The sequence below is a fragment of the Passer domesticus genome, chromosome 8, assembly GCF_036417665.1.
Source record: "Passer domesticus isolate bPasDom1 chromosome 8, bPasDom1.hap1, whole genome shotgun sequence".
In the NCBI taxonomy this organism is placed as follows: domain Eukaryota; kingdom Metazoa; phylum Chordata; class Aves; order Passeriformes; family Passeridae; genus Passer; species Passer domesticus.
The window spans coordinates 32487558-32508628 of record NC_087481.1 but is presented as its reverse complement, the minus strand read 5'-3'; the positions used below and the strand labels follow the sequence as shown (position 1 = coordinate 32508628).

General features: G+C 42.6%; 1 protein-coding gene across 18 annotated transcripts in view; it reads left to right on the top strand.

Annotated features, from left to right (window-relative positions):
* The window catches only part of CDHR1 (cadherin related family member 1), a 70210-nt gene that overhangs the window by 46276 nt on the left and 2863 nt on the right, over positions 1-21071 (top strand). For 16 of the 18 annotated variants that reach the window (XM_064430231.1, XM_064430225.1, XM_064430223.1 and 13 more), the window contains 6 exons: positions 1090-1293; positions 4308-4460; positions 8522-8686; positions 10740-10807; positions 13304-13532; positions 14405-14659. In XM_064430231.1, coding sequence (XP_064286301.1) covers positions 1090-1293; positions 4308-4460; positions 8522-8686; positions 10740-10807; positions 13304-13532; positions 14405-14659 — 1074 coding nt within the window. Of the gene's footprint in view, positions 1-1089; positions 1294-4307; positions 4461-8521; positions 8687-10739; positions 10808-13303; positions 13533-14404; positions 14660-14756; positions 14858-20410; positions 20773-21071 lie in introns of those variants that run through there. The other 2 variants (XM_064430243.1, XM_064430242.1) reach the window with 2 other exon arrangements.

Below are 21071 nucleotides of genomic sequence, written 5' to 3'. Positions count from 1 at the left end.
AGCTTTGAGGAGTTGCACACTGCCAGAATCAGTGTGTAGCTCCCCCTTGCTTGCTCCTGAGCTCAAGCAGGGCAGGTACAGGTACAGTTACCTGGGAGAATGCAGAGTTCTCATGGGCTGGGTTAAATTCTGGCACCATTTCTTCATCTATCAGCTCTGCTTCACTGCAGTCTGCTACCACTCCCCAGATGCAGAATGCATTAAAGCCTTGCAGGCTTTTCTGATCTCCTAATTATGTATGTGGTGACCCAGAGCTTATGCAGGCTGCAAAAGCTGCTAGAGGAACCAAAAGGGTGTTATATGACCCAGCATATACAGTGACATATTCCCAGCACCTCAGTTGCCAGACTAGTGTCTTTGGAGAAAGTGCCTTTCGTTTGGAGCCCTTTGAGCAAAAAGGCATGTTAAATATAGCTGTTGGGACAAAAATACGAGCCAGTTTCTGTCCTGGCAGAAGCAATGTCTCAGGTTCAATCCAGTGAATCAGGCTGCGTGTTGCAGTTGTTGAAACCCAGACAGATTTGATCTTCTGGTTCAGAAAAATACCAGCTAGGTTTGCCTGTCTGTCTAAACTATATGCACCTTAAATTAAGCTCATCTAAACACCACAGCAGAATCTCAAAACAAAAAAAAAATTAAAAAAAAATGCACTTTTTCAAATATTTAGCTAAATGCCACAAGTAGAGTTTTTCTCACAGTATTAAATGCTACAGTCCTTGCAGCAATGAGACAATGAACTGCCTGTGGTACCACACTGTCTTCTTTTTCTATTCTGTCAACACTTTAGGCAAGCAATTACCTTACCTCTATTGGATTGTTTTTAGAGAACTGTTTTCACCTAGAGTGAGTTACTAAGATGACAAAATTAGAGGGAGAATCAACTGGGGCTCTACTGGGAATGGTTTATTACAATAATCTTCTAATCATCATAAGCTTAAGCGTGAAATGGACTGAAGTTTTAGAGAAATATAAGTCTATGAATCTTCCTACAAGTTAGAGTGCTTTGTACATGTGGAATAATACCTGCACATGAATCTGAAAAAGGAGAAAAATGCTTCATCATTCTTTTCTTCTTCTTGCCTGCTGCAGGCATCAGAAGTCAGTCAGGAAGGTGACATCTCTGAGCACACATTTGCTATGGTGACCATACGGGTGGTGGACCTCAACAACCATCCACCAACGTTCTATGGAGAAAATGGTCCCCAGAACAGGTTTGAGCTGACCATGTACGAGCATCCCCCAGAGGGTGAGATCTTACGGGGACTGAAGATTACAGTCAATGATTCAGATCAGGTAAATGGAAACTATGCACACTTTCAGTTTTCCTGTCCTGTTTTCTTAAAGACTAGAAAGAACTCTTGGATGGAGAAATGTCATTTTAGACATTCAACTGTTTCACCTGCATTCCCTAAAAGCCTAGGACAGATGAAGTAGTAGGGTCCAGTATCACAGAGAGACTGGATCCAGGAGCTCAGTTAGTCTCTCATGTACTGTTAGGCCAATGGGAAGGGTGGTCCTAAACCTTGCCAGGTCTTGTGGCAACTGAAGTTGAACAATCCTTGTGAACTTCCCTAACTGCTGGTTGTGTTCATTTGTTGCCAGTGTATTGTCTGAGAACATACTTGCTTTGAAGATTTTCTTGGAGTTTCCAAGCCCTTTAGTAACTTCAGGTGCAATTACTGTCTGCATCTTCTTCTGGCCCTTATGTTACAGTCAGGGTCTTCAGTGCATGCTTTGATTAATCATTCCCACTGAAATATTTTTAGGTACTCTTAAAAATTATGCCCAAGCCAAACTAACTCTTAGCAGATCAAGGAAAAGGAAAGAAGATTCCATCCATGTCAGCCTGCTGTCTAACTGACCTGTGATGCCTGTAGGTGCTATGGCAGTGGTTGCTATAGGGACCCCTAAGCTAAATACTGTATGAATGACATCCATCTGAGTTAGCCTCTGGTTAGGTAGTGACAAGAAAAAAGCTTAATGCATCTGAGAATTGTATTACTATTGGAAAGAACTCTCTTCTGTAACAGTGCTCAGTATTGTGCTGGTTTGATGGTATTGTACTTTATCAAACCCACTGGCTTCTTCCCCCTCCCTCCTGCTGCTCTGCAGCGAGCAGATAAATGACTGCTTTCAAAGCAGTGCTATGTCTATCCTGGCATTGTCATGGGGGATAGTGCTGCAGAAGGGGAGAAACAAAACCCATCTCTTCTCTTTAGAGACAAAATATATATCTAGGCTGACAAAATATTCAGGCTGCAAGTTAGGCTATAAAATAAGCAGAAAACACTGATAAATACACTGTATAGATTTCTCAAGAAGCTTCCTAGTACAGTGTAAGGCATCACTCATGGGGGGGGTGGGTTGCTTTTCTTCTAAGGCAGAGAACGCAGTGTTTTTCCTTCTATCCGAGATGATTCTATAGAGAAGAAAATTAAACATGTCTCTGTCTCTGTCACAGCTGCTAGAGACTCTTTCTTTTGGGGAGTGGATGATCCAAGTGAGGAGGAAGCTGTGGTTAAGGTCTGGTTTAGGCCTACAGATTGATGGAAATGTCATGCTTACTTGCAAAAAAATTATACAGAAATTTCTCTCCCAGACCTCTCCAGTGTGGCTTAGGACTGAGTGCTGCTGTTCCTTCAGTCATTCCTGTGTCCCATGGCTGCCTGCTTGGAGAATGCAGCAGCATGGCTGGCTCTGAGCAGATCTGGGTTCAGTGGACATCAGTGGCAGAAATCACTCAGCTGTTGGAGGGAGCAGTTCTGTCCCTGTCCCATGCCACCCTTCTAGTCATGTACGGTCCCATGTGCCACACACTTTGTGTACTGTCAGACTATCCACTCTTCCCATCAGCACTATTTTCCATAGCCCAGCAGCTCTGGCTTTGTGTGTTTGGATTTACCACCCAGCAAAAGAGAGCCTGTTGTCATCTCTGTAGTTGGGGAGTGGGTTTGTGTGACAAAAAAACACAGACTGAGTTTGGATACAAGGTCATTCTGTTTCCCTTAAGGGACTACTGCTGAATACTTTTTCTCTTGGCATGAACTAGGGCTGCTCAAGAACTGCTCATAACAAGCTCTCCGGGGATACAACTGAAAGTAAAGTTGTCCTGTTTGAAAGTTATTATTAGAAATTAATCATCTCAAGATTTATGCTACAGGCAGAATGTGGCACCAGGCAGGCAGTGAATCTGGCTGTTTGTCAGTGTAAACGTGACACTGAGAAACTGGTGAACCCAGACAGTTTGGTGAGGTAGGCTCAGCTCATTTTCACATCTTCCCTGTAAGGCAGAAATATGAGAATCCCCCTTTCATCTTTTCTCTTACATGCTCCAGTTTGGTTTAAAAGAATTAGCCTGGCCAGCTGGCTCTGGCACACTCTTCCCAACTTGCATACAAGTGATGATAACCTTTCAGATACTGCTGCTTCCCATGTTCTCTCTGGCTAGAAGGTTTATCTACGTAAGGGGATTTGCTCTCTCACTTCACCTGGAGCTGTCAAGTGTGTGTCAGATTTTGTCCTGCACAAGTGGAGCTCCTCTCTCCCCACAAGTGCATCAACTTCCAAAAGATTTGGTGTTTTCATCTCTGGGCTAGCTTAATCCAATCAGTGAAAAACATGATACTCCACATCTCTTTGGAAATTAACTTTGTGATTCTGCATCTTCATCATGCAGAATGCATGAAGAACAACTCACACAGCATGTAAGTTATTAGGACACAGATTGGACATGGGAAGTGTACAAGGCCAGGCTGGATGGGGCTCTGAGCAACCTGGTCTAGTGGGAGGTGTCCCTGCCTGTGGCAAGGGGGTTGAAATGATCTTAAATGTCCCTTCCAACCCAAACCATTCTGTGAGACTGGGTTTGTGAGGGTTGTGTTGTCCTTACTGGAGCAGTTCAGTTGTGTTTCCTTGGTAGGAAGCAGGAAGAGGCAGGATTTCCCTGCCAATATGCATGTGGTGTCATCTCTGTGTAGCTCCCAGTGTGTGGCACGAAACCCCAGGCTGCTTGCCACAAGACTCCTCTCTTAGCCAGGCCTGCTGCAGGGTTTTTCCATTATGACTGAAAGAATAACCAAGCTTGTCAATCTATTTTAAGAAAAGCTGTGTCTGTCTTGTGACTAGGGCTGGAGGGATTATACAACTAAGCTTCTTAGTGATCTCCTGCCCAGGGGATGGAGAGCAGAGGGCTCTTAGCAGTAAGGCTTGTTCTCATTTTATGTAGTTTGAAGAAACAGAGCAATCTAGGCTGTAAGAAACATGACATTACTGAAAACAATCAATGTCATATCTGCTTTTATTAACAGGGAGCCAATGCTAAATTCAACCTCCGTCTTGTTGGACCTGGTGGCATCTTCCGAGTGGTTCCTCAAACTGTCCTGAATGAGGCTCAGGTTACAATAATAGTGGAAAATTCTGCTGCCATTGACTATGAAAGCTTCAAGGTGTTAACCTTCAAGGTACTTCTGCTTTCCATGTCCTCTCTTTCAGTGTATGCAGTATGAGTAGGATGGCTTTTGTATCTGATGTGATTTAGCTTCTTAATCCACCCAGAGCTGTCTGATGCATTATCAGAGACATGATAGTCCATGCAAGGGAAACTCATTTCTGCCACTGGTTCACCACCTTCACAAGGTTTAAGGGATGCATCTGTGGACTGATTTAGTCCAGTCAGTGCAAAATGTTGATTTTTTGTGTCTCTCTGGAAACTGTACATGTTGGTGGCTCTGAATCATTCTAGACTGAACCCTCAGGGTGTTATTTCTGCACTCACAATGATACATTCAGAGGATGAAATCCTAATTTCTCTGCAGCAAGAACTTTACCTACTTAGTGCTAAGTAATTTGATTCATGACCATGCTTTTGGATGTTGGCAGCCTGAAGACCCCAGCTGACTGGAAGATAATTCCCCAAAATTGCTCACTGCCTTTGTCAGAGTCTATCTATCTATATAGCCATTTGCAGGCTGACCTGAGGCTCACCCATGCTCTAAACCAGCTCTGCAAGAACCAGTTTCATCCAAAAGCTGGAACCTTGCATTATCACCTTCCCTGATGGATTCTTTGGCTCATCAACAAGATAATTAAGTAGTCTGGTTTTCTGTCAGCTGCCTGACATGAGTGTAGATGTTTCAGTTCTGATTGCAAAGAACTGCATAGACAATCCCTGTAATCATTTTAAAAAACTGCCAAAACAATCTAGCTGAGCATTAACATATGTTTCGCAACATACAGAGAGGAGCATTTTTTGCACAGTCCAAACGCCAAAATTCCACAATTTTGTTCTCCCCCTTGCTGTGTGGTTTGCTCTGTGTCCTTAGCAAGCTTCACTTCAATGTGTCAGGCCTCTTCTTGCAATGTTGCTAAGCCATTTTGAGCTTTACAGGTTATAGATGCTACAAAAATATGAGGCATCATTACTGCATTAAAGTGGAAGATTCTGAAAGGGCCATAAAGTGCTACTGAAACTAATTATAACAAGCACACATTTATTCAGGTTAAACTACCAAAAGACCAGTAAAGGAGTTACACATGGCCTCCTCATGAATGCCAATAGAAATCAAAGTAGTTAATGTGATTGCCATGAACACCAAAAGAATTAATTACCAGGAAAAAGGATATATATTTTTATAGCTTAAGCAGCTATTATTTTGTTTAATTCTTTCTACTGGAGAAAGACTTTTCAAAATTATTTCCACTCGAGACTATAAGACTTGGCTTAAAAAGTGCAGCCTTTTTCTGGATTCCAAAGGGAGAAGGTGCAGATGGATGATATGGTAGCAATATATGGCAGCAAATACTTTATAAAGACCTCATTGCTGGCTTCACTTTCCTGCAAAGTTCAAATCCCTTCCTACCCAGTTTTAGTTGTCAGTGTAGTCATTCTGGTTAGAATTTTGGATTAAATATATTTCTATTTAATGTGTGTCTCACAACAGCTTTGAGAGGTTATCTTCAGGGTTTTGGTTTTTTTCTGTAAGCAATGATCCCTCTCCTCTAGTTCATTTTTGAAGAGTAAAATGCCAGAGAGTAATTAAAGCTAATTTGTCTGGAAGATACACTGAAATATTCTCTGAAGCAAAGGCTGCTAGAGAAACCTATCTTCATTTAGTGCTGGCTCTTAAATGTAGGTGGTAGTCAGGAGTTCCTTCATTTTCAACTGTCTAAGAGCTGAAAAGCGTTTCCCAGAGTACTGCAGCTATGGTAATCCACACATCTCTGCAGTCCCTCTGCCACAGGGGCCAGATATTGCTGTCCCACCTTGTTGGGGGCTTCCATGCTTTGGGGGCAAACCTCCTGCCTCCATCTCCTTCAGATTAGAGCACATCCTGCCTTGGCAGGAGCTTCCAGACACTCACACGTACAGCCTGGGACCAGGTGAGGTTGAAATTATTATCAGCTGCCAAAATCAAATTCTATTTTAAAAATTTACCTACCACTTTTAAGACTGCATGTCAGTTTGCTCTTCTGGCACCTAAGTATGAATTGTTGATATGTAGTCCCATGAAGCAATAGTTTTACACTATTTTTTTTTCTCTCTGCATGAAACAAACAATACAGGTCTGCATAAGACAGTTCAGGCAAGTAAGCTGACAAAATTTCTTCCCTGAAGGAAGATGTTGTCAGCATGTTGACATAGCAGGACCATGGCTGCTTAAAGGAGAGGGAATAAAAAAAACAGTGTGGAAAACAAAGTAAAAATACTGAGCTTTCACAAGGTGTACTAAGATGGACTGATTGCAGCAGCAGAGATGATTTAACTGCAGATGTTATAATTTAGTAATAGCTCCATATGCAAAATCAGCACTAAGGTTTTACCTCTGTACTGCTTTAGGAGCTGAGATTTCTCATGATGAGGTTTTTGCTGATGTCTGCATGGCTGTCCCTTCAAAAATTTCTTTGCTATAACACCACCTGAGACTCCCAAACACAAAAGTTAGCACAGCAATGGAGTGACCAGGCTCCCCTTTTGGAGCAGCAGTGTCCTGCAGTAATTGCAAGCAATCCTTCGAGATTCATTTCTTCTCTTTTTTTCCAAGCATTATAAATGTGCACACGGCAGACACAGCTCTAGGAGATGACACTGAGATAGCCTTTTCCCTGTCTACTTGAACAGCTCCTCACCCTCTGCTTTCACCTCGAGGTGATACAAATTGTCCAAATCTGGCAGAGCAGAGGCCCGAGTGTGTGTCCCCCAGGCAGTCGGGGATGTCCCTGCTGGGGAGCATCACTCGCCTGCCCCACAGGCCCTGCACACCCAGGATGAGCTCCCGCAGCGCCAGGGGAGCAGGGGGTGCTGGGGCAGCCCTGCTGCTCCTGCCAAAGCTCACTAAGGCACCTCTCTTTGTGGGAGCTCCTGGGACACGTCTCCTGGCAATTAAAACCCCTGCAGCCAGATTTCTCAGCTGAGCCTCTTAGATCTCAGTTCACGTCCTGCTCAGTAGTCTATTAGTGGTGTGCTGTCATCTTAGAGCCCTCCTGCCTTGTGTTAACTATGTCTCTGCCCACACATGAAAACCAAACATTAGACCATTGTTTTTGGTGTTAGCCATTAGGGCTCAGCCCCCACAGAGCCCAAGACTGATGGCTTAGTGCTGATCCTGTGTGCTACAGACACTGTGAAGGTCCCAGTGTCTCTCAGTACCCATTGTTGAAACTGCTCTTTCTGGCTTACAGAACCACCACACACAACCTGAGCTTGCTGCTGTACCAGCTGAGGCATCCTACTGATGCTCCCCAAATCCAGTAGATTTTGCTCAGTAAGGAGCAGATAGATACAGTAAATACTCAGTTTACTCTATGCCATTGCCTGTCCTTTCAGATGAGCAGTTATAAAAATGTGTGATGTCAAAGAGCTCTGTTCTCCTCAGAGACAGTGAGGCAATTCAAAAGCCCTCATTTTATCTGATTAAGTCCTAATCAGCATGAGGCAACGAGGGTAGAAGTGCCATGAAGTCAGTAGTAGAAGTCCTCAGAATCTCTGGGAAATGGGATTCTGCTGTACATGCCTGACAATCCAGCATTTGGGGTGGGAAAAGTGCTGCTTCAAAACAACTGGTTCCCTCATCTTTTTACCCTGTTTGGTGCACTTTATTGTTCCTGACTTCTTTCTTGAGGAAGAACTTCCTCTACAAAAGATCACAATTAAGTTTATGTAGTTATTCAAAATAAATCAGTGCTTATGTTTCCCCAAGTTCTAGGAGCTGCATGGGATGATTGTTTGTTGGCTTCTGTTATGGTTTTTGGATGTGTGTTGGTTAGTTATGACCAGTCACATCTGTCACATGAAGTCTAGTATGAATACATGGGTTTGAAGGCCTCTTGACTGCCCATCTCAAGCAAGTACACAAAAACAAGCCGAGGACACATGCTGACCTGGTTCATCATCTCCCTAGTTCTGAGCTGTCTGGTCCAACCAGACTATTGTGCCATGGGTACCATTGTGCCATGGGTGTAGAGGAAGTTCCTTTAAGAGAACTAATAGCTGCTTTGTAGTGATGTCTGTTTTTTCTCTTCTTAGCTTCTTGCAATAGAGGTGAACACACCGGAGAAATTCAGCTCGACGGCTGACGTGGTGATTCGCTTGCTGGACACCAATGACAATGTCCCCAAGTTCTCCTCTGACTACTACATTGCCAGGATCCCTGAGAACTCCCCAGGGGGCTCCAATGTAGTTGCTGTTACAGTAAGTTTCATTCATCTCTTAAGAAATGTTCTCTTTTCTGGGTGTCTGTGGAAACAGTTCAAGTACCTTAAAAACAGCAGACAGGGCAAATAGCAGATCTTACTCAACATTTGACTTCTGGACCAAACTCCAATTCCTTTCTAGAATCAACCCAAAAAAGCCACTTTGGGAAAAAATAAAGTTTCAGACAAATATTATTTAGAACAACAAGGGCCATCTGCTTTTAAGACAAATCACATGGCCTCTGAGTATTAAGAAAGCCTCAGCCAAATCAGTGTCCAGTGGGAAGATTCAGTTATGGCTAAGTGGAATTGGATTTACTGGATTTGTTTGCTTAAGTATGAGTAAAAAGAAACATGATGGCTGCTTAGTAGGTATTAGTCTCCTCCTCTTGGGAGGAACCTGGCTGCTAAAGGAATAATTAAACAGTTAATGAGGGCAAGAATATAAAATTAAAGTGCTTAGGACTGGGAAAAAAAGATCCCTATGTATGTATCTTCTCACAGTGGGAAAAATATGCTTATAGATTTTCCAGTATCTTGCATTTTCATACAAAGGGGTATTACACGGGCCTTGAGTGCTGGAAGAGCATTTCCAGCTGCCTCTCTCTAATGAAACTACTGAGACTGGAAACAGTCACAAAGCCAAGAAAGCTCGTGGCCACCTGGGCCTTGGTGGGGGATGCAAGTCACCTTGCAGAGGCCACACAGGTAGGGATAGTGGAGGCAGGTTGCCAGAGGTCTCCAGTACAAGCTGGCAACAAGCAAGAAAGACAAATAATCAGAATAATAAAGTGCTGAAGGCAAATTTTAGCAGTGGAAGAAACAAAGAACTGAAACATAAACAACAGAGAAAAGGTTATTGCATGAAACTAAGGAAATATATTAGAAACTCTTAAACATAACTATCTTTGAGGTAAGAGAAATAAAAACACTCTAGGATGTGGGCAGCAAAAAAAATAAGAGATTTAAAAAATGTTTGCAGAAGCAATAAAACTTCTGAGCTAAAGTGCACAGGAAAGTGTAGCTGAAGAAGCCCATGTAAAATTTAGTCATGTGCTGTCAACTCAGTACTTGACCCAGATTCACAACTATATGTGAAAAACTAAGATGTTTCAAGTACTCAGAATGGCAATTCTGGAAGAAGTCCCAGGTATGCAGATGTTTTAAGTGAAGTTAGACAGTACCAAACTAGGCTGCAGTCAAAATCGTGGGGTGACAGAATCTGACAAGCTCATGCCAAAGAACAAAACTACAACTACCAGTAGGGCTGCAGGTGTGTTATGTTAATCATGCAGGAATCAAAGACATTGTTCCAGTTCTCAAATATTTAAACAGGAAGATGAATGAATGAACCAGCACCACCATGATTTTTGATGGCCAGATACAATGCTATAACACCTCCTCAGTGCTATCAGAGGAGCAGGAGCTTATGGAAATAGCTGCTACCAAATCAATAGCTTTCCTAAGCCTGAGCTAAGGAAGGAAGCCAACAAGAGTATGAAACTAAGATATCATCTGGTAACAGTATCTGCATTATTAAAAGTCACACAGGCACAAGAGTGATTAAAAACTAAAGAAAGCTGAAATACAATGTATGGATTGAAACATTTGTTATTCATTACTATAAATTGACTCAATTAAACAAGCAGAAGCTTAAAAATACAATATATAAAGTAAATAGTTTTGTCCAGGGAATATTCATTAATGTTTAACTGATAATTAGGAAGGTCTGAGAGCTGGCAGTGTGTTCATGTCATTGAGATTATCTCCATCTCTATGAAAGGAGGATGAGGTAACTGTGGATGCATGGGGCCACCTAGCGTCACTCTCTGTGCCAGAGCCCCCGGGCACCAGGGACAGTTCCTGGGGCTGGCAGGATGTTTTCTGTTGTGCACTTCCTAGGTGCATATTTGCTCATGCAGTTTCCCACTAAAAATGTGATGGCAAAGAGAGTGAAAAGTATTTGGGCCTGTTGTTAAAAGAAAAAATGAAACAGTTATTTTTCCATTTTAGTAAAGTAAAACCTTCTCTTTTTTTTTTCTTTTCTTAAGGCTACTGATCCAGATTCAGGGCTCTGGGGAGAAATCAAGTACTCTATCTATGGAACAGGAGCAGATCTGTAAGTAACAAGTAAATAAATAAAACTACATAACCTCTAAGCAGAGTTCTGAAATAATTTTAAAAGAAAGCTAGCAGACTAATTCTTGTTCTGCTCATTTCCAAGGACATTTATGCCATGTTATTTTTGAGTTCTGTGAACTACTACTGTGAAGCTACTCTGATGATCATTAAACATCGACTTCATGAACCCAAGGAATTCTACCCACAAATCCCCAGAGAGATACAGAGCAGCTAAAGTATCAATACACAGGATTTGTTCAATCACCATTTGAAAAACACTTGTAAGAGAAAGAGAGATTTTGGTCTAGTTGTGAAAAGTCAATTCTACAGAAAATGAATCTCTAGAAGGGTTTTTCCCCTCCCCTTTCCATATGGCTTTACAAATAGCTCTTGTCAAGATAAATCAGGGAAGACAAGATATTCAAGGATATACACTTCAGCTTTGGAGGTCAGCTGCATTGGGTGTTAAAAGCCTTTCATATGTTTAAACATAATAGTCCTGCATCAGGAAAAAGGGAACCTGATGCTTACTTGATTTGGTAATAACACCTCCCTCCCTCTCCGTGTCTTTGGGGACAGTGCTGGGGGTAGAACATCTTGAAACACTGGCTCCTTCACACCATGTCCATCCCAGTTCCCAGACTGGCTGGGATCAGTGACATGGCTGTCACAGATATTCCTGCTGGAGCCTGCATTCTGCAGGGCAGAATGCTGGAAATGAATGAGATTTTCAGACACTCATCTCAGGAATCTTTTTTCCTCTGTACATTATCCACCTGGAGCTAAAGGTGAACTCTTCTTGTTAAGGTGAAAGCTGTTTAGGAGGCGAAATCAAAGTCCAAAATCCAAGATGTTAAGGGTGAACCTCTCTGTAGCCAGAAGGATACACATTTGGGAGTATTTCCACGATGGATTATTTTGAGCTCTTCACTAAGTCTTTAAGCTAGCTGCTAACTGCACAGAGAGAAGCAAGAAAAGGTCATGTCATGCAGGCAGACCTCCTAGGTTTAGAATGTAGCAGCTGGTGGAAAGAAGCTTGAGAAGGTTGTTGACAAAGGATTTAGGGGGAAAAAATGTAAGCACAACTTTATTCTGATTGGCATTATGGGGCTGCTCAGATTCACTGTTCTTATGCTGTTGAATGAAGAAATTATGATGTGAGCTTTTCTTTTCCTTCTTAAGTATTTTTGTTGGTTTTCCTCCTGCCAGAATGGCATCACTCTGCAAGGCTGGATTGATTTTCTAGCCCTGGCACCTCTGGATGTGCTGACCACACAGTTTGATGCAGATAGGAGAATTTCAACTAGAGGCACGATGTTTCTGTCTTGGATATCACATCAGTGGGTGTGCAGTTGCGTGGGCAGAAAGATGAGTTTTACTGGAGTAGGAGAAATAGTGTTAACTGTTGAAGATGAAAGCAATCTGATGGTAATCCTACTTTGGTAATCTAAGGTGCCAGTGGGTGCACTTCTGTTCTTCCACTAAAATGGGAATGATGAGAGTGCTGTCTGTGTGGTAAGGCTGGGCTGGGAGATGAGGAGGCAGCACAGGCACTGTCTCCTACACAGCTATTCCCACCTCCAGATCTTGGATTTCATCAAAACTTGTATCTGTATTTAACAGGGTTATAAGAACAGTTGAAGATTCTGCATTGCTAAATGCCCCTTTTGTAATCATTCTCAATTGTATTCACAGTTGGAATACAGAAAATATTTTGCTACCCTGTACACTGATCAAAGGAAATATAAAAGCTTTCATCTGTTAAAAGCACTACTGCTTGGAGCCTACAGTGGCAGTCCATTTTTAAAAGACACTGTGTTGGTATCTTCTCTATAAATCCAAACTTTGGACTGACACTTTTGACAGTGTCTCTGTAATTGCAAATGTGTAAAACTGAACTTGCAACAGATAAATCTGAACACCCACTCCATTCCAGAGTCAGTCTATGAAAAAATGATTATTTTTGGAGAGGATAATTTGCCCTGTATTTTGGGAGATTTAAGAGCAGATTTTTTTCCTACCCATTCTGAGAAGTGAAGAGCTTGAATATGATATACATCACACTTCCTTTAGACATTTAGGTGACATAAATCAATCTTAATTTATGCAGGACATAATCTATTACACTGTACTTTTAAACTGGAAAAAAAAAAGTAAAATTAGGTTTAATGTTTTTCCTCTTAATGTAAGAAAATCACTCTGGGAGAAGGCCATCACACTGAGCATTTACTGAGGACAAAGACTTTTAATGGAAAATGCAGCTAAAATGGCACAAGAGAGAAAACTATGAGACACTGATAGTTCTCTGGTTTTCAAGCCTAAAGGAGCTACACAAAAAACAGGTAGAGTGAAAGATTTGGAAACATCACCCGGAGAGGAATTAGCTGAAGAGTACCAGTGTCTGGGCACAGCATTTCAGTTTTACAGCCTGGAGCAAAGCTGGGATCTAAACACACATTAAGTGACCAAAAGTCTCCTCTTGCTTCTTTTCCAGGTTCCTAATACACCCATCAACAGGTATCATTTACACCCAGCCCTGGGCTGTGCTAGATGCTGAAGTGAACTCCAAGTATAATTTCTATGTGAAAGCAGAGGACACAGATGGGAAATACAGCTTGGCTGAAGTGTTTATCACCGTGCTAGATGTCAATGACCACTCTCCAGAGTTCAATGAAAACATCCAGGAAAAGACGATGATCATTGGGTCACCCGTGAAGATAGAGGTGAGAGGTGGCACAAAGCAGAGTGCTTTGGAAAAGCCCTGGCTCTGCTGTTTACTCTCAGGGGTCATGATGAATATCTGAAAGTTGCCTTTTCTTGCAGCTTTATTTTGCACATCCATTTGGATGTAACAAATGGATTAAAGTGTAGAATTATAGTATTTACTGACTGCTGAGAAGGAGAAATAAATTCTATAGGCAGAATATAAAGTCCTATTACAGTATTTGAACAATCAGCTGGGGGATGTCCTGGATTAGACAGTGATCATAATAAGCCCAAACAAGATAAGTGAATGAAAGTACAGGGTTTTGAACATATAACCTTCCTGACACCCCTTTGTGTTCAACCACACAACGTAGTTCCCTTCGTTTTGAAGAAGTGTATCCAATAATCCAGTGCAGAACAGAAGGTCAAAAAACAATTCCCAGGCAGAACATCCTATGTTACACACATTTAAATGCATATCATGAAGCCTGATCACACAACACCTAACGTTAGTAGAATAAATACCACAGCACAAAAATTAAGGCAGCTATAATTTATGGCATGGAGCTAATCCCATTGTTCTTCATCACTTCACATTTGTCCCCCACACTGTGTGAGAAGCTCCCAGCTGAGGACCGTTTGCATTCTATAGATAGGTTATAGTTCAGTTTTACCTCTGATTTTGTTTCATCTCAAATAGAAGTAATTTGTAAAGAAAAGAGCCTAGTCCTGCTTTTTTTTACTAGAAAATGTAGCCTAGCTTCCAAGATGAAATGAAAGCAGCCCAGTCATGGCACAGATACTATCGGAAGTGAATGCCCAGAAGGTGTTTGTCCTCAGGCAAAGATAAAAACAATAACACCTTTGTTTTTCACACTTCCCCTACCAGGCTATAGACCAAGATGCAGAAGAACCCAACAACATTGTGGATTATTCCATCATGCAAGCAGACCCAGCCAATGTGTTTGACATAGACCAAAGCACTGGGGAGATCAAGCTGAAATCCTATATCCGATCTCTGGACATCATCCACAACATCACAAACAATAAAGACTGCATATGGTCATTGGTGGTCCAGGCCAAAGACCGAGGCTCCCCGTCCTTCAGTACCACAGCAGTTCTGAAGATTGATATCACAGAAGAGGTAAGCAAATGTTTTAGAAAAATCCTTATGGGAACAATCCCTGAAAAGCACCAAAGGGTAGACATTGCTTGCTCCATTTCTGAGACCTTCTTGCCAGCTCTGTTTTGCAGAGTATTTCTATAGCCTTGTGGTGAAGTTGGATTCTGCAGCCACAAATGTGAAAGATATTTTGATCAGAAATATTGCAAAGGTACAAAGGTAGGAGCACAATATGACTGGGAGATGAGTTTTTTGTTAGAGATTGTTAGATATGAATTAAGGTCTATAGACTTCTGAGAGTAAAGGCAAATCCCAACTGCTAAATTTCTGCTTTTTTATTTTCATCCAGAAGAAAAAAAAAATCTTTTTTCCCTTACAAAAAGTGAATGGAAAACAGCTGGGGTCAGAGTGAAATAAGTCAGAGAAATCAACTGAAGTGACATGGGAAAAGTGAGAAAAAACTTTACAGAAATGCTTTAAAGTACATAGAACTTTGGATGGGAGTTTAATAATTGCAGTATTATTAGCAGATGAAACAAGAAGACTCTAAAAGAGTCTTGCACATGTAGGTTGAGATTTTCCTTAGTGCAGCTTTTAAGTCAGCTGGAGAACAAGCAGCGATTTATGGTGTGCAGCACGCGCTTGCACGGTTCTTATTTATTGTAACTGCCTTGCCATGCCTTTAACTAGGTACCAGCAGGGAGGAAATGGGCTTTAAAGCAGATGAGAAACACACCATTAGCCTGATAGTCTCTGGACCACACACATAAACTGGGCAAAGATGCAAATCTCATCCTACAGACTGCAGCTGCCTTCTTGGTTTGGTCACAATGCTCCCACTGCTCTTAGGTCTGTTACAATCTTTATCTGTTTTCTCCATCTCCTCTTATTCCACTGATACTCCATGTGAGGCACATTCATATGATAGTGTGTGTAGACAGTTCAGAGCCTGCTGGACTGCCAGGGGCCTTGGGTCTGCCCTAGCAGGGCAGTGGCTGGCATGGGGCTGCCTTTTGGGGCTGGCCAGCGCTGTGGGAGAGGGCTGGCCTTGCTGCAGCAAGGCTCTGCCACGTGGAGCTGGGGGACTCTGCATGCAGGGTGTCTGTGGTAAGTCTAGAGCTTTAGCTGTTCTTACAGGTACAAAGGAAATGCACTGCTTAGCTCTTGGATTTCTCATGGAAATGAAGTTTTGGTGGGTTTTATACAACAAACCAGAATTGCTGCCCACAGCCAAGAGTGGGAGTACTTGCCCTCCCTGCCTTGCTTCCAGGCTTCTCCCAGGCTGCACATTTCAGGAGTGTGTGGCAGCGGGTGGACCCAGGCCCAGTCCTCAGGCACATCCCTGCTGGTGGCCACAGCCTCCCCCTCCCTCCTGGGTGAGCTGGAAACCTCTCTGTCAGCATGTGGGGCTGATGGGTGTGAGTGGAGAGAGGGTGTCCCACACCTCCCTGCTGGGGGACAGCATGTCCCTGAACCAGCTGAAGAAGGACGCTAGAAGGATAACAAAAGTAGCTGATACTTTGGGATAAGGAGTTTCCTGAATTTCCTTCTAGTGCTTGAAGCAATAGCAGTACCTGATGAAAGATGGTGTCTTGTATGAAGTCCCCCGTCTGCTCCCTTTTCTCCCCCTCCAGGGGAATACATTTGGCACAAGGTGAGGGAGAGCCCTCCTCATAAAGTCTAAAGGGGAAGCAGAGAGCATGTGATGACATGGATTTCCTCACACACAGTTTTTTTCCTTCTTCCAATGCTCTTCTTGATGCCAAGTCCCAACAGAGAGTCTGAGATAGCAACAGAATCTTCTTTCTTTGAGTAGGTTTCTTCTGGGCTACCAATCTAGTGTCACATCCTCCATAACCTTTTGTACGTCTGTTACTTCTTCCATGGCTTGTAGTGATTTGGGTTGGTTGGGTTGGGGGATTTGTTATCCCATAGCCTCCCATCTTTTTTGCAGAAACAGATTTCAGTTTGCAGGTATGTGAGAATGCAGTGCCAGTGTCCAAAACCCTTGGTCACTGCCTGTGTCCCAGGGAGAGCACGGTCACTGCTAATGCTTTGTGAAGAAAACAATCTCTTGTGTAGGCATATGTATGCATACATACTCTCTCTCTCTTTCTCTGAGGCTGTAATAAATGTGCATTTCATCCCTCAGTGCTCCAGCTGTACAAAGGCTCTTATTTCACTGTTTGGTGGGCATTTATGTATTACTGATTTTGGATAAGGAGGATATTTTTGAATGCATCCTCTAGAGGTTTCCTGCAGTGTTAATCACAGTAAGTAATTAAACAGGCATATTTTCTGATTAACGTTTACCATTGCAATTAGCACAAGTCTGTGCCCTTCGAGATGGATGCCTTGTGGCTAAGTTCAGCAGTATTGCACATCAAAAGGACCTTCTCTTGGAATAATACAGTGCTAAAGGAATCCAAAGGCCTTTTAATTTAACTGTGTCTGATTTTATGGAAATTGGTATTGAGGGGCATCTGTTAATATCCTATCCTCTCACAATAAATAAAAAATACCCTTTCACAGAATAAAAAAACATATGCTGGAAAAGCCAGTCTTTTCCATCCATATGTCTCACTCAGAAATCTGTTCCTGCCTGATATTTTCAGAGAAGGCTGATTCCTACTCCTGTTCTTGAAAGTTGGCCTGATGGGGGCATCCCTCGGCCTCTTGACGACTCCACTGAGGTTCTGCAAATGTAGAGGGGGCGTTTATTTACACCTCCTCACAGACTGAGGCTTAAGTCCATATTTAGACAGCATAATCTGTAGTTCTTAATAGCTTTGACCACTCATTTAGATTTCTAAATATAGCTGGTGAGCCATACTGAAGCTTCAAAAATCTTTGAAGTAACATGGAAATCTTCTCCTCTCATACTAATGGCAACTATGGGAGCTGTGGTTGCTGTCACTGAACAGCCCTTGCCACATATGCAGAGCAGTTAGCCTCTTCTTTCCACGGTTTTGTGGACTTGAAAAAAATACTGGTTTGATTTGAGAAGTCTTGCTTCATGCTGGTGTTTGTATTGCAAAGTGATGCAAACACAGCCTTCATATACAGTGACAGAACTGAGCTTTGGGATAAGCACTGCAGGGACAGCTGGTGTTCTGTCTCGGATCAGGAGTCACTTCTGAAGCAAATCTGATCATCCCCACATGCTGTGGGGTGGCCTGTGCCTCACCTAGCTCCAAGCACACAAAGTGAACTTCTTTCAGAGGACAGTGTGTTTTGGGAGCACACCTAGTGTGCCTGGGCACCAACAGGCAGTCCCTCCCTGCAACCAGGCTAGAACAAAAGCCCAGAAGCACTGAATGTGTGGAAGTGGGCTCCTCAGAACCAGCAGGTTCATTGCCAGATTGTACAGATCCACTTGCTCAAGTCTGAGTTGTCTGTAACACAATCATTGAGCCAAACATTTACCATCTAGTCCAACTCCAGCACTGCCAAGTCCATCACAAAACCATGTCCCTTAAGTGCCACATCTACAAATAATCTGTAATAGCTTGGGCTCTTAACAGGTTTGCCTACTTACTTAGACTCCTAAATATAGCTGGTGAGCCTTAGCTGCTCTTGTGATTGAAGAGCTCAACCACATTGCTTTTGGGTCCAGCTTTTGGATACTTGGCCCATGTGCTCTGCTCACTGCAACCCATGCATTAGGAAGGGCTCTTGAGAAGCTGCCACAGCCAAAAAAATCCCCCAAAAATCAGCAGAGCATTATCTTCTGTGAGCAGTGGTATTTTGGGATTTTAACTCCCTTGATGACTGGAGTGTTTCTTCCACGTCCTGGCCCACAGAGATACAATGGCTTTCATTTAATCATGTATCTGCTTTTATTTTATGTGCACTAGAAGAAGCAGTACCCTTCAAAATGCAGCATGCCTTTTAGGAAAAAACAACAGCTTCAGCAATTGCAAAGTGGCACTATTTGTTGAGCTGGCTACGTGGCACTGCTGGTAATCAACACAAGGACTTGATGTTTTAAATGTGCACTTCCCATGAGTCTCTCTCTGCAGCCTGGCTAGGATTATGACATTCCTGGCCTGTATTGCAATTTATTCCTTCTATTTATCCTGCCAGTGTCATGGCCATGACAAACAGAAACTCTCCGACTCTGTCCTTACAAAATGTCTGATGTTTTTATGCAGAACAGTTGTTGTCCAAGGCTAATTCCAGGTAAAGCTTTGTATAGTAGAGGTCAAGTAACTAAAATAGAGGCTGAACCAGCTAGCTGTTAATGGGTTTAGTTTTGGTATTAATCATCTCTTCATCACTGGAAGCTCTGAAAAGATGCCAGACTTTTTGAGACCAGGCGACTGAACGAAGGCAAATGTCACATCTCCATAAATTTTTATCTGTTCTTACCTCTGCAACTGTAGTACACAGGCAACATGTACTTCTGTCTAATCTCATTTATTCAAGGTTTTCAAATAGCTAGTCAAATACTCTTCAGCCATCAGTGCCTTCCTATAAAATAGATCTTGACAAAACTTGTAACAGGTGGACTCAGGTCATGTACTACTTAGCAGGGTTTATCTGCCACTTAATTCATCTGACTTTCACATAAAGTTAAGTAAGCCAGGGCAGAATTTCTATCATCTGATGGGATTTAAGTACAAAAAAAAATCCATGTAATGCAGCAAAGCTGATGTGAGTCTAAGCTCCACCAAAGCCATGGGCTGCTTTGCTTTTGGTTTCTAGTTCAGATCCACTCCTAATTAAGTACTGGAAGAACTCTCTGTACAGCAAAATGATCAAAATTTGTGCCTACCTGCCCAGTGACATGGTCTGTGAGTTTCACTAGTATTTCTTTGCCCTTTCTTGTAATGGGACACATTCAGGGTAGGAGAAGAGTGGGCTTGATAATGTGTTGAGATAACTTGTGAAAAAACAGAAATTAAGACAAGGAGGTGTTTATTAGCTAATTTACATGCCCCAAGTTTGTGGATGTGACATTAATGACAAGAGGTACTCTGAAGCACACTCTGGGATACTCTGAGTCATCCTCCCCCAAAGACTGGGGAGGGCAAAGAGATGGGCATCCTAGATTAGAGTCACACAGGGAAATCCATCTGATCTACAAGTCAGAGGTTCAAGTCCAAGCTACTGCCAAGGTTCTTCTTATACACACTGTCTTTGATACCTATTTTGGCATATGGTGACTACTGCTCCAGAGGAGTCCTTTTCTCCCCATTGACCAAAAGCTGGGAGCTTAGACCTCTAACTAAAACACAGCTCACTAGACATGCAAAGTTTGGGTGAGGAGTCCCTCATGTAGTCAAAGACAGGGAACTAGGGCACAGTGGACAGCCCTGTCTCTGTAGCCACACATCACTTTATGACCAACTCTCAGTAACCAAACCTGCGTGTGAATGTGCCATTTCTGCAGGCTCTCCTGGCCTTACACTGTCTGTTCAGACTCCACCTGTATTCACAATGAACTCTTGGAAATGCAGTCCAAGGATAGGCTACCACGCCCTGAATAAGGGTGATCTGTGTGCCATTCCTCTAGGCTTTATTCCCCAATCAGCCAGGTGTTTATATGTGCTTCCAAACTTCTTTTACTGTTTCTGGATTCAGTTTGACATCATTGCAACTGCCTCCTCTCCTGTGCCTAGTTCAGCACTTAGCTCCCTTTATTTTATAGGCTCTCTATCCTGTGCACATTTCAGCCTAGCTCCTCAGCCGTGTTTATAATAGATACTGGCCTCTTTCCAATATAACCATGTGAGGGTTGACCATGTCTCTTATTTTTGATATTTCCAGATCAAGTCCAGGGTAAAATCCTATATTTTAGGCCTCAAGAAGCGTCCATGGACAATATATGGAATATGCATGAGTGGCGTCCTTTCCACCATTTCTGTTACAATGGTGATCTCCACCATCATGTACTGGAAAAGTGTGAAAAGATCCAAGCTCCACCCGCAGGGCAAAATCCGCAAAATTATACGGGGACCTCCGAGACGCACAGTGTGCTGAGCTGGAAAGTGAACTGGCCATTCATTTGTCCTTAATATGCCATATGTAGCTTCTGTCATTGCTGATTTCTTTTCTTTCTATAAACAAAGCTCTTTAGCTCCACTTATCTCCCCTACCTCAAAGAGTTTTGTTATGTCTGTAAAAGAGTACTTGAAAACAGAATGCAGCACATACCTGCTAACTACTCATTTGTACACTGACATTTTATAAGCAGAAGCTTTCTCCTAATCCTTTTCAATGCCATGCTCAGTAATTGAGCCAATTATTTTCTTGCTCCATTCTTGCAAGTTAAACACTATGGTGGCATGCAGGAATCTGCCCTAATTTGGTGGCAGTACTTCTGTAAGCTTTTGTGTTCAAGTCATCTACCTCACAGCACTATAATGTTTACCCAGTCTCCAGCCCCATCTTAAATTCTCCACCCCTGGACTGGCTGTGTGACTCTCTT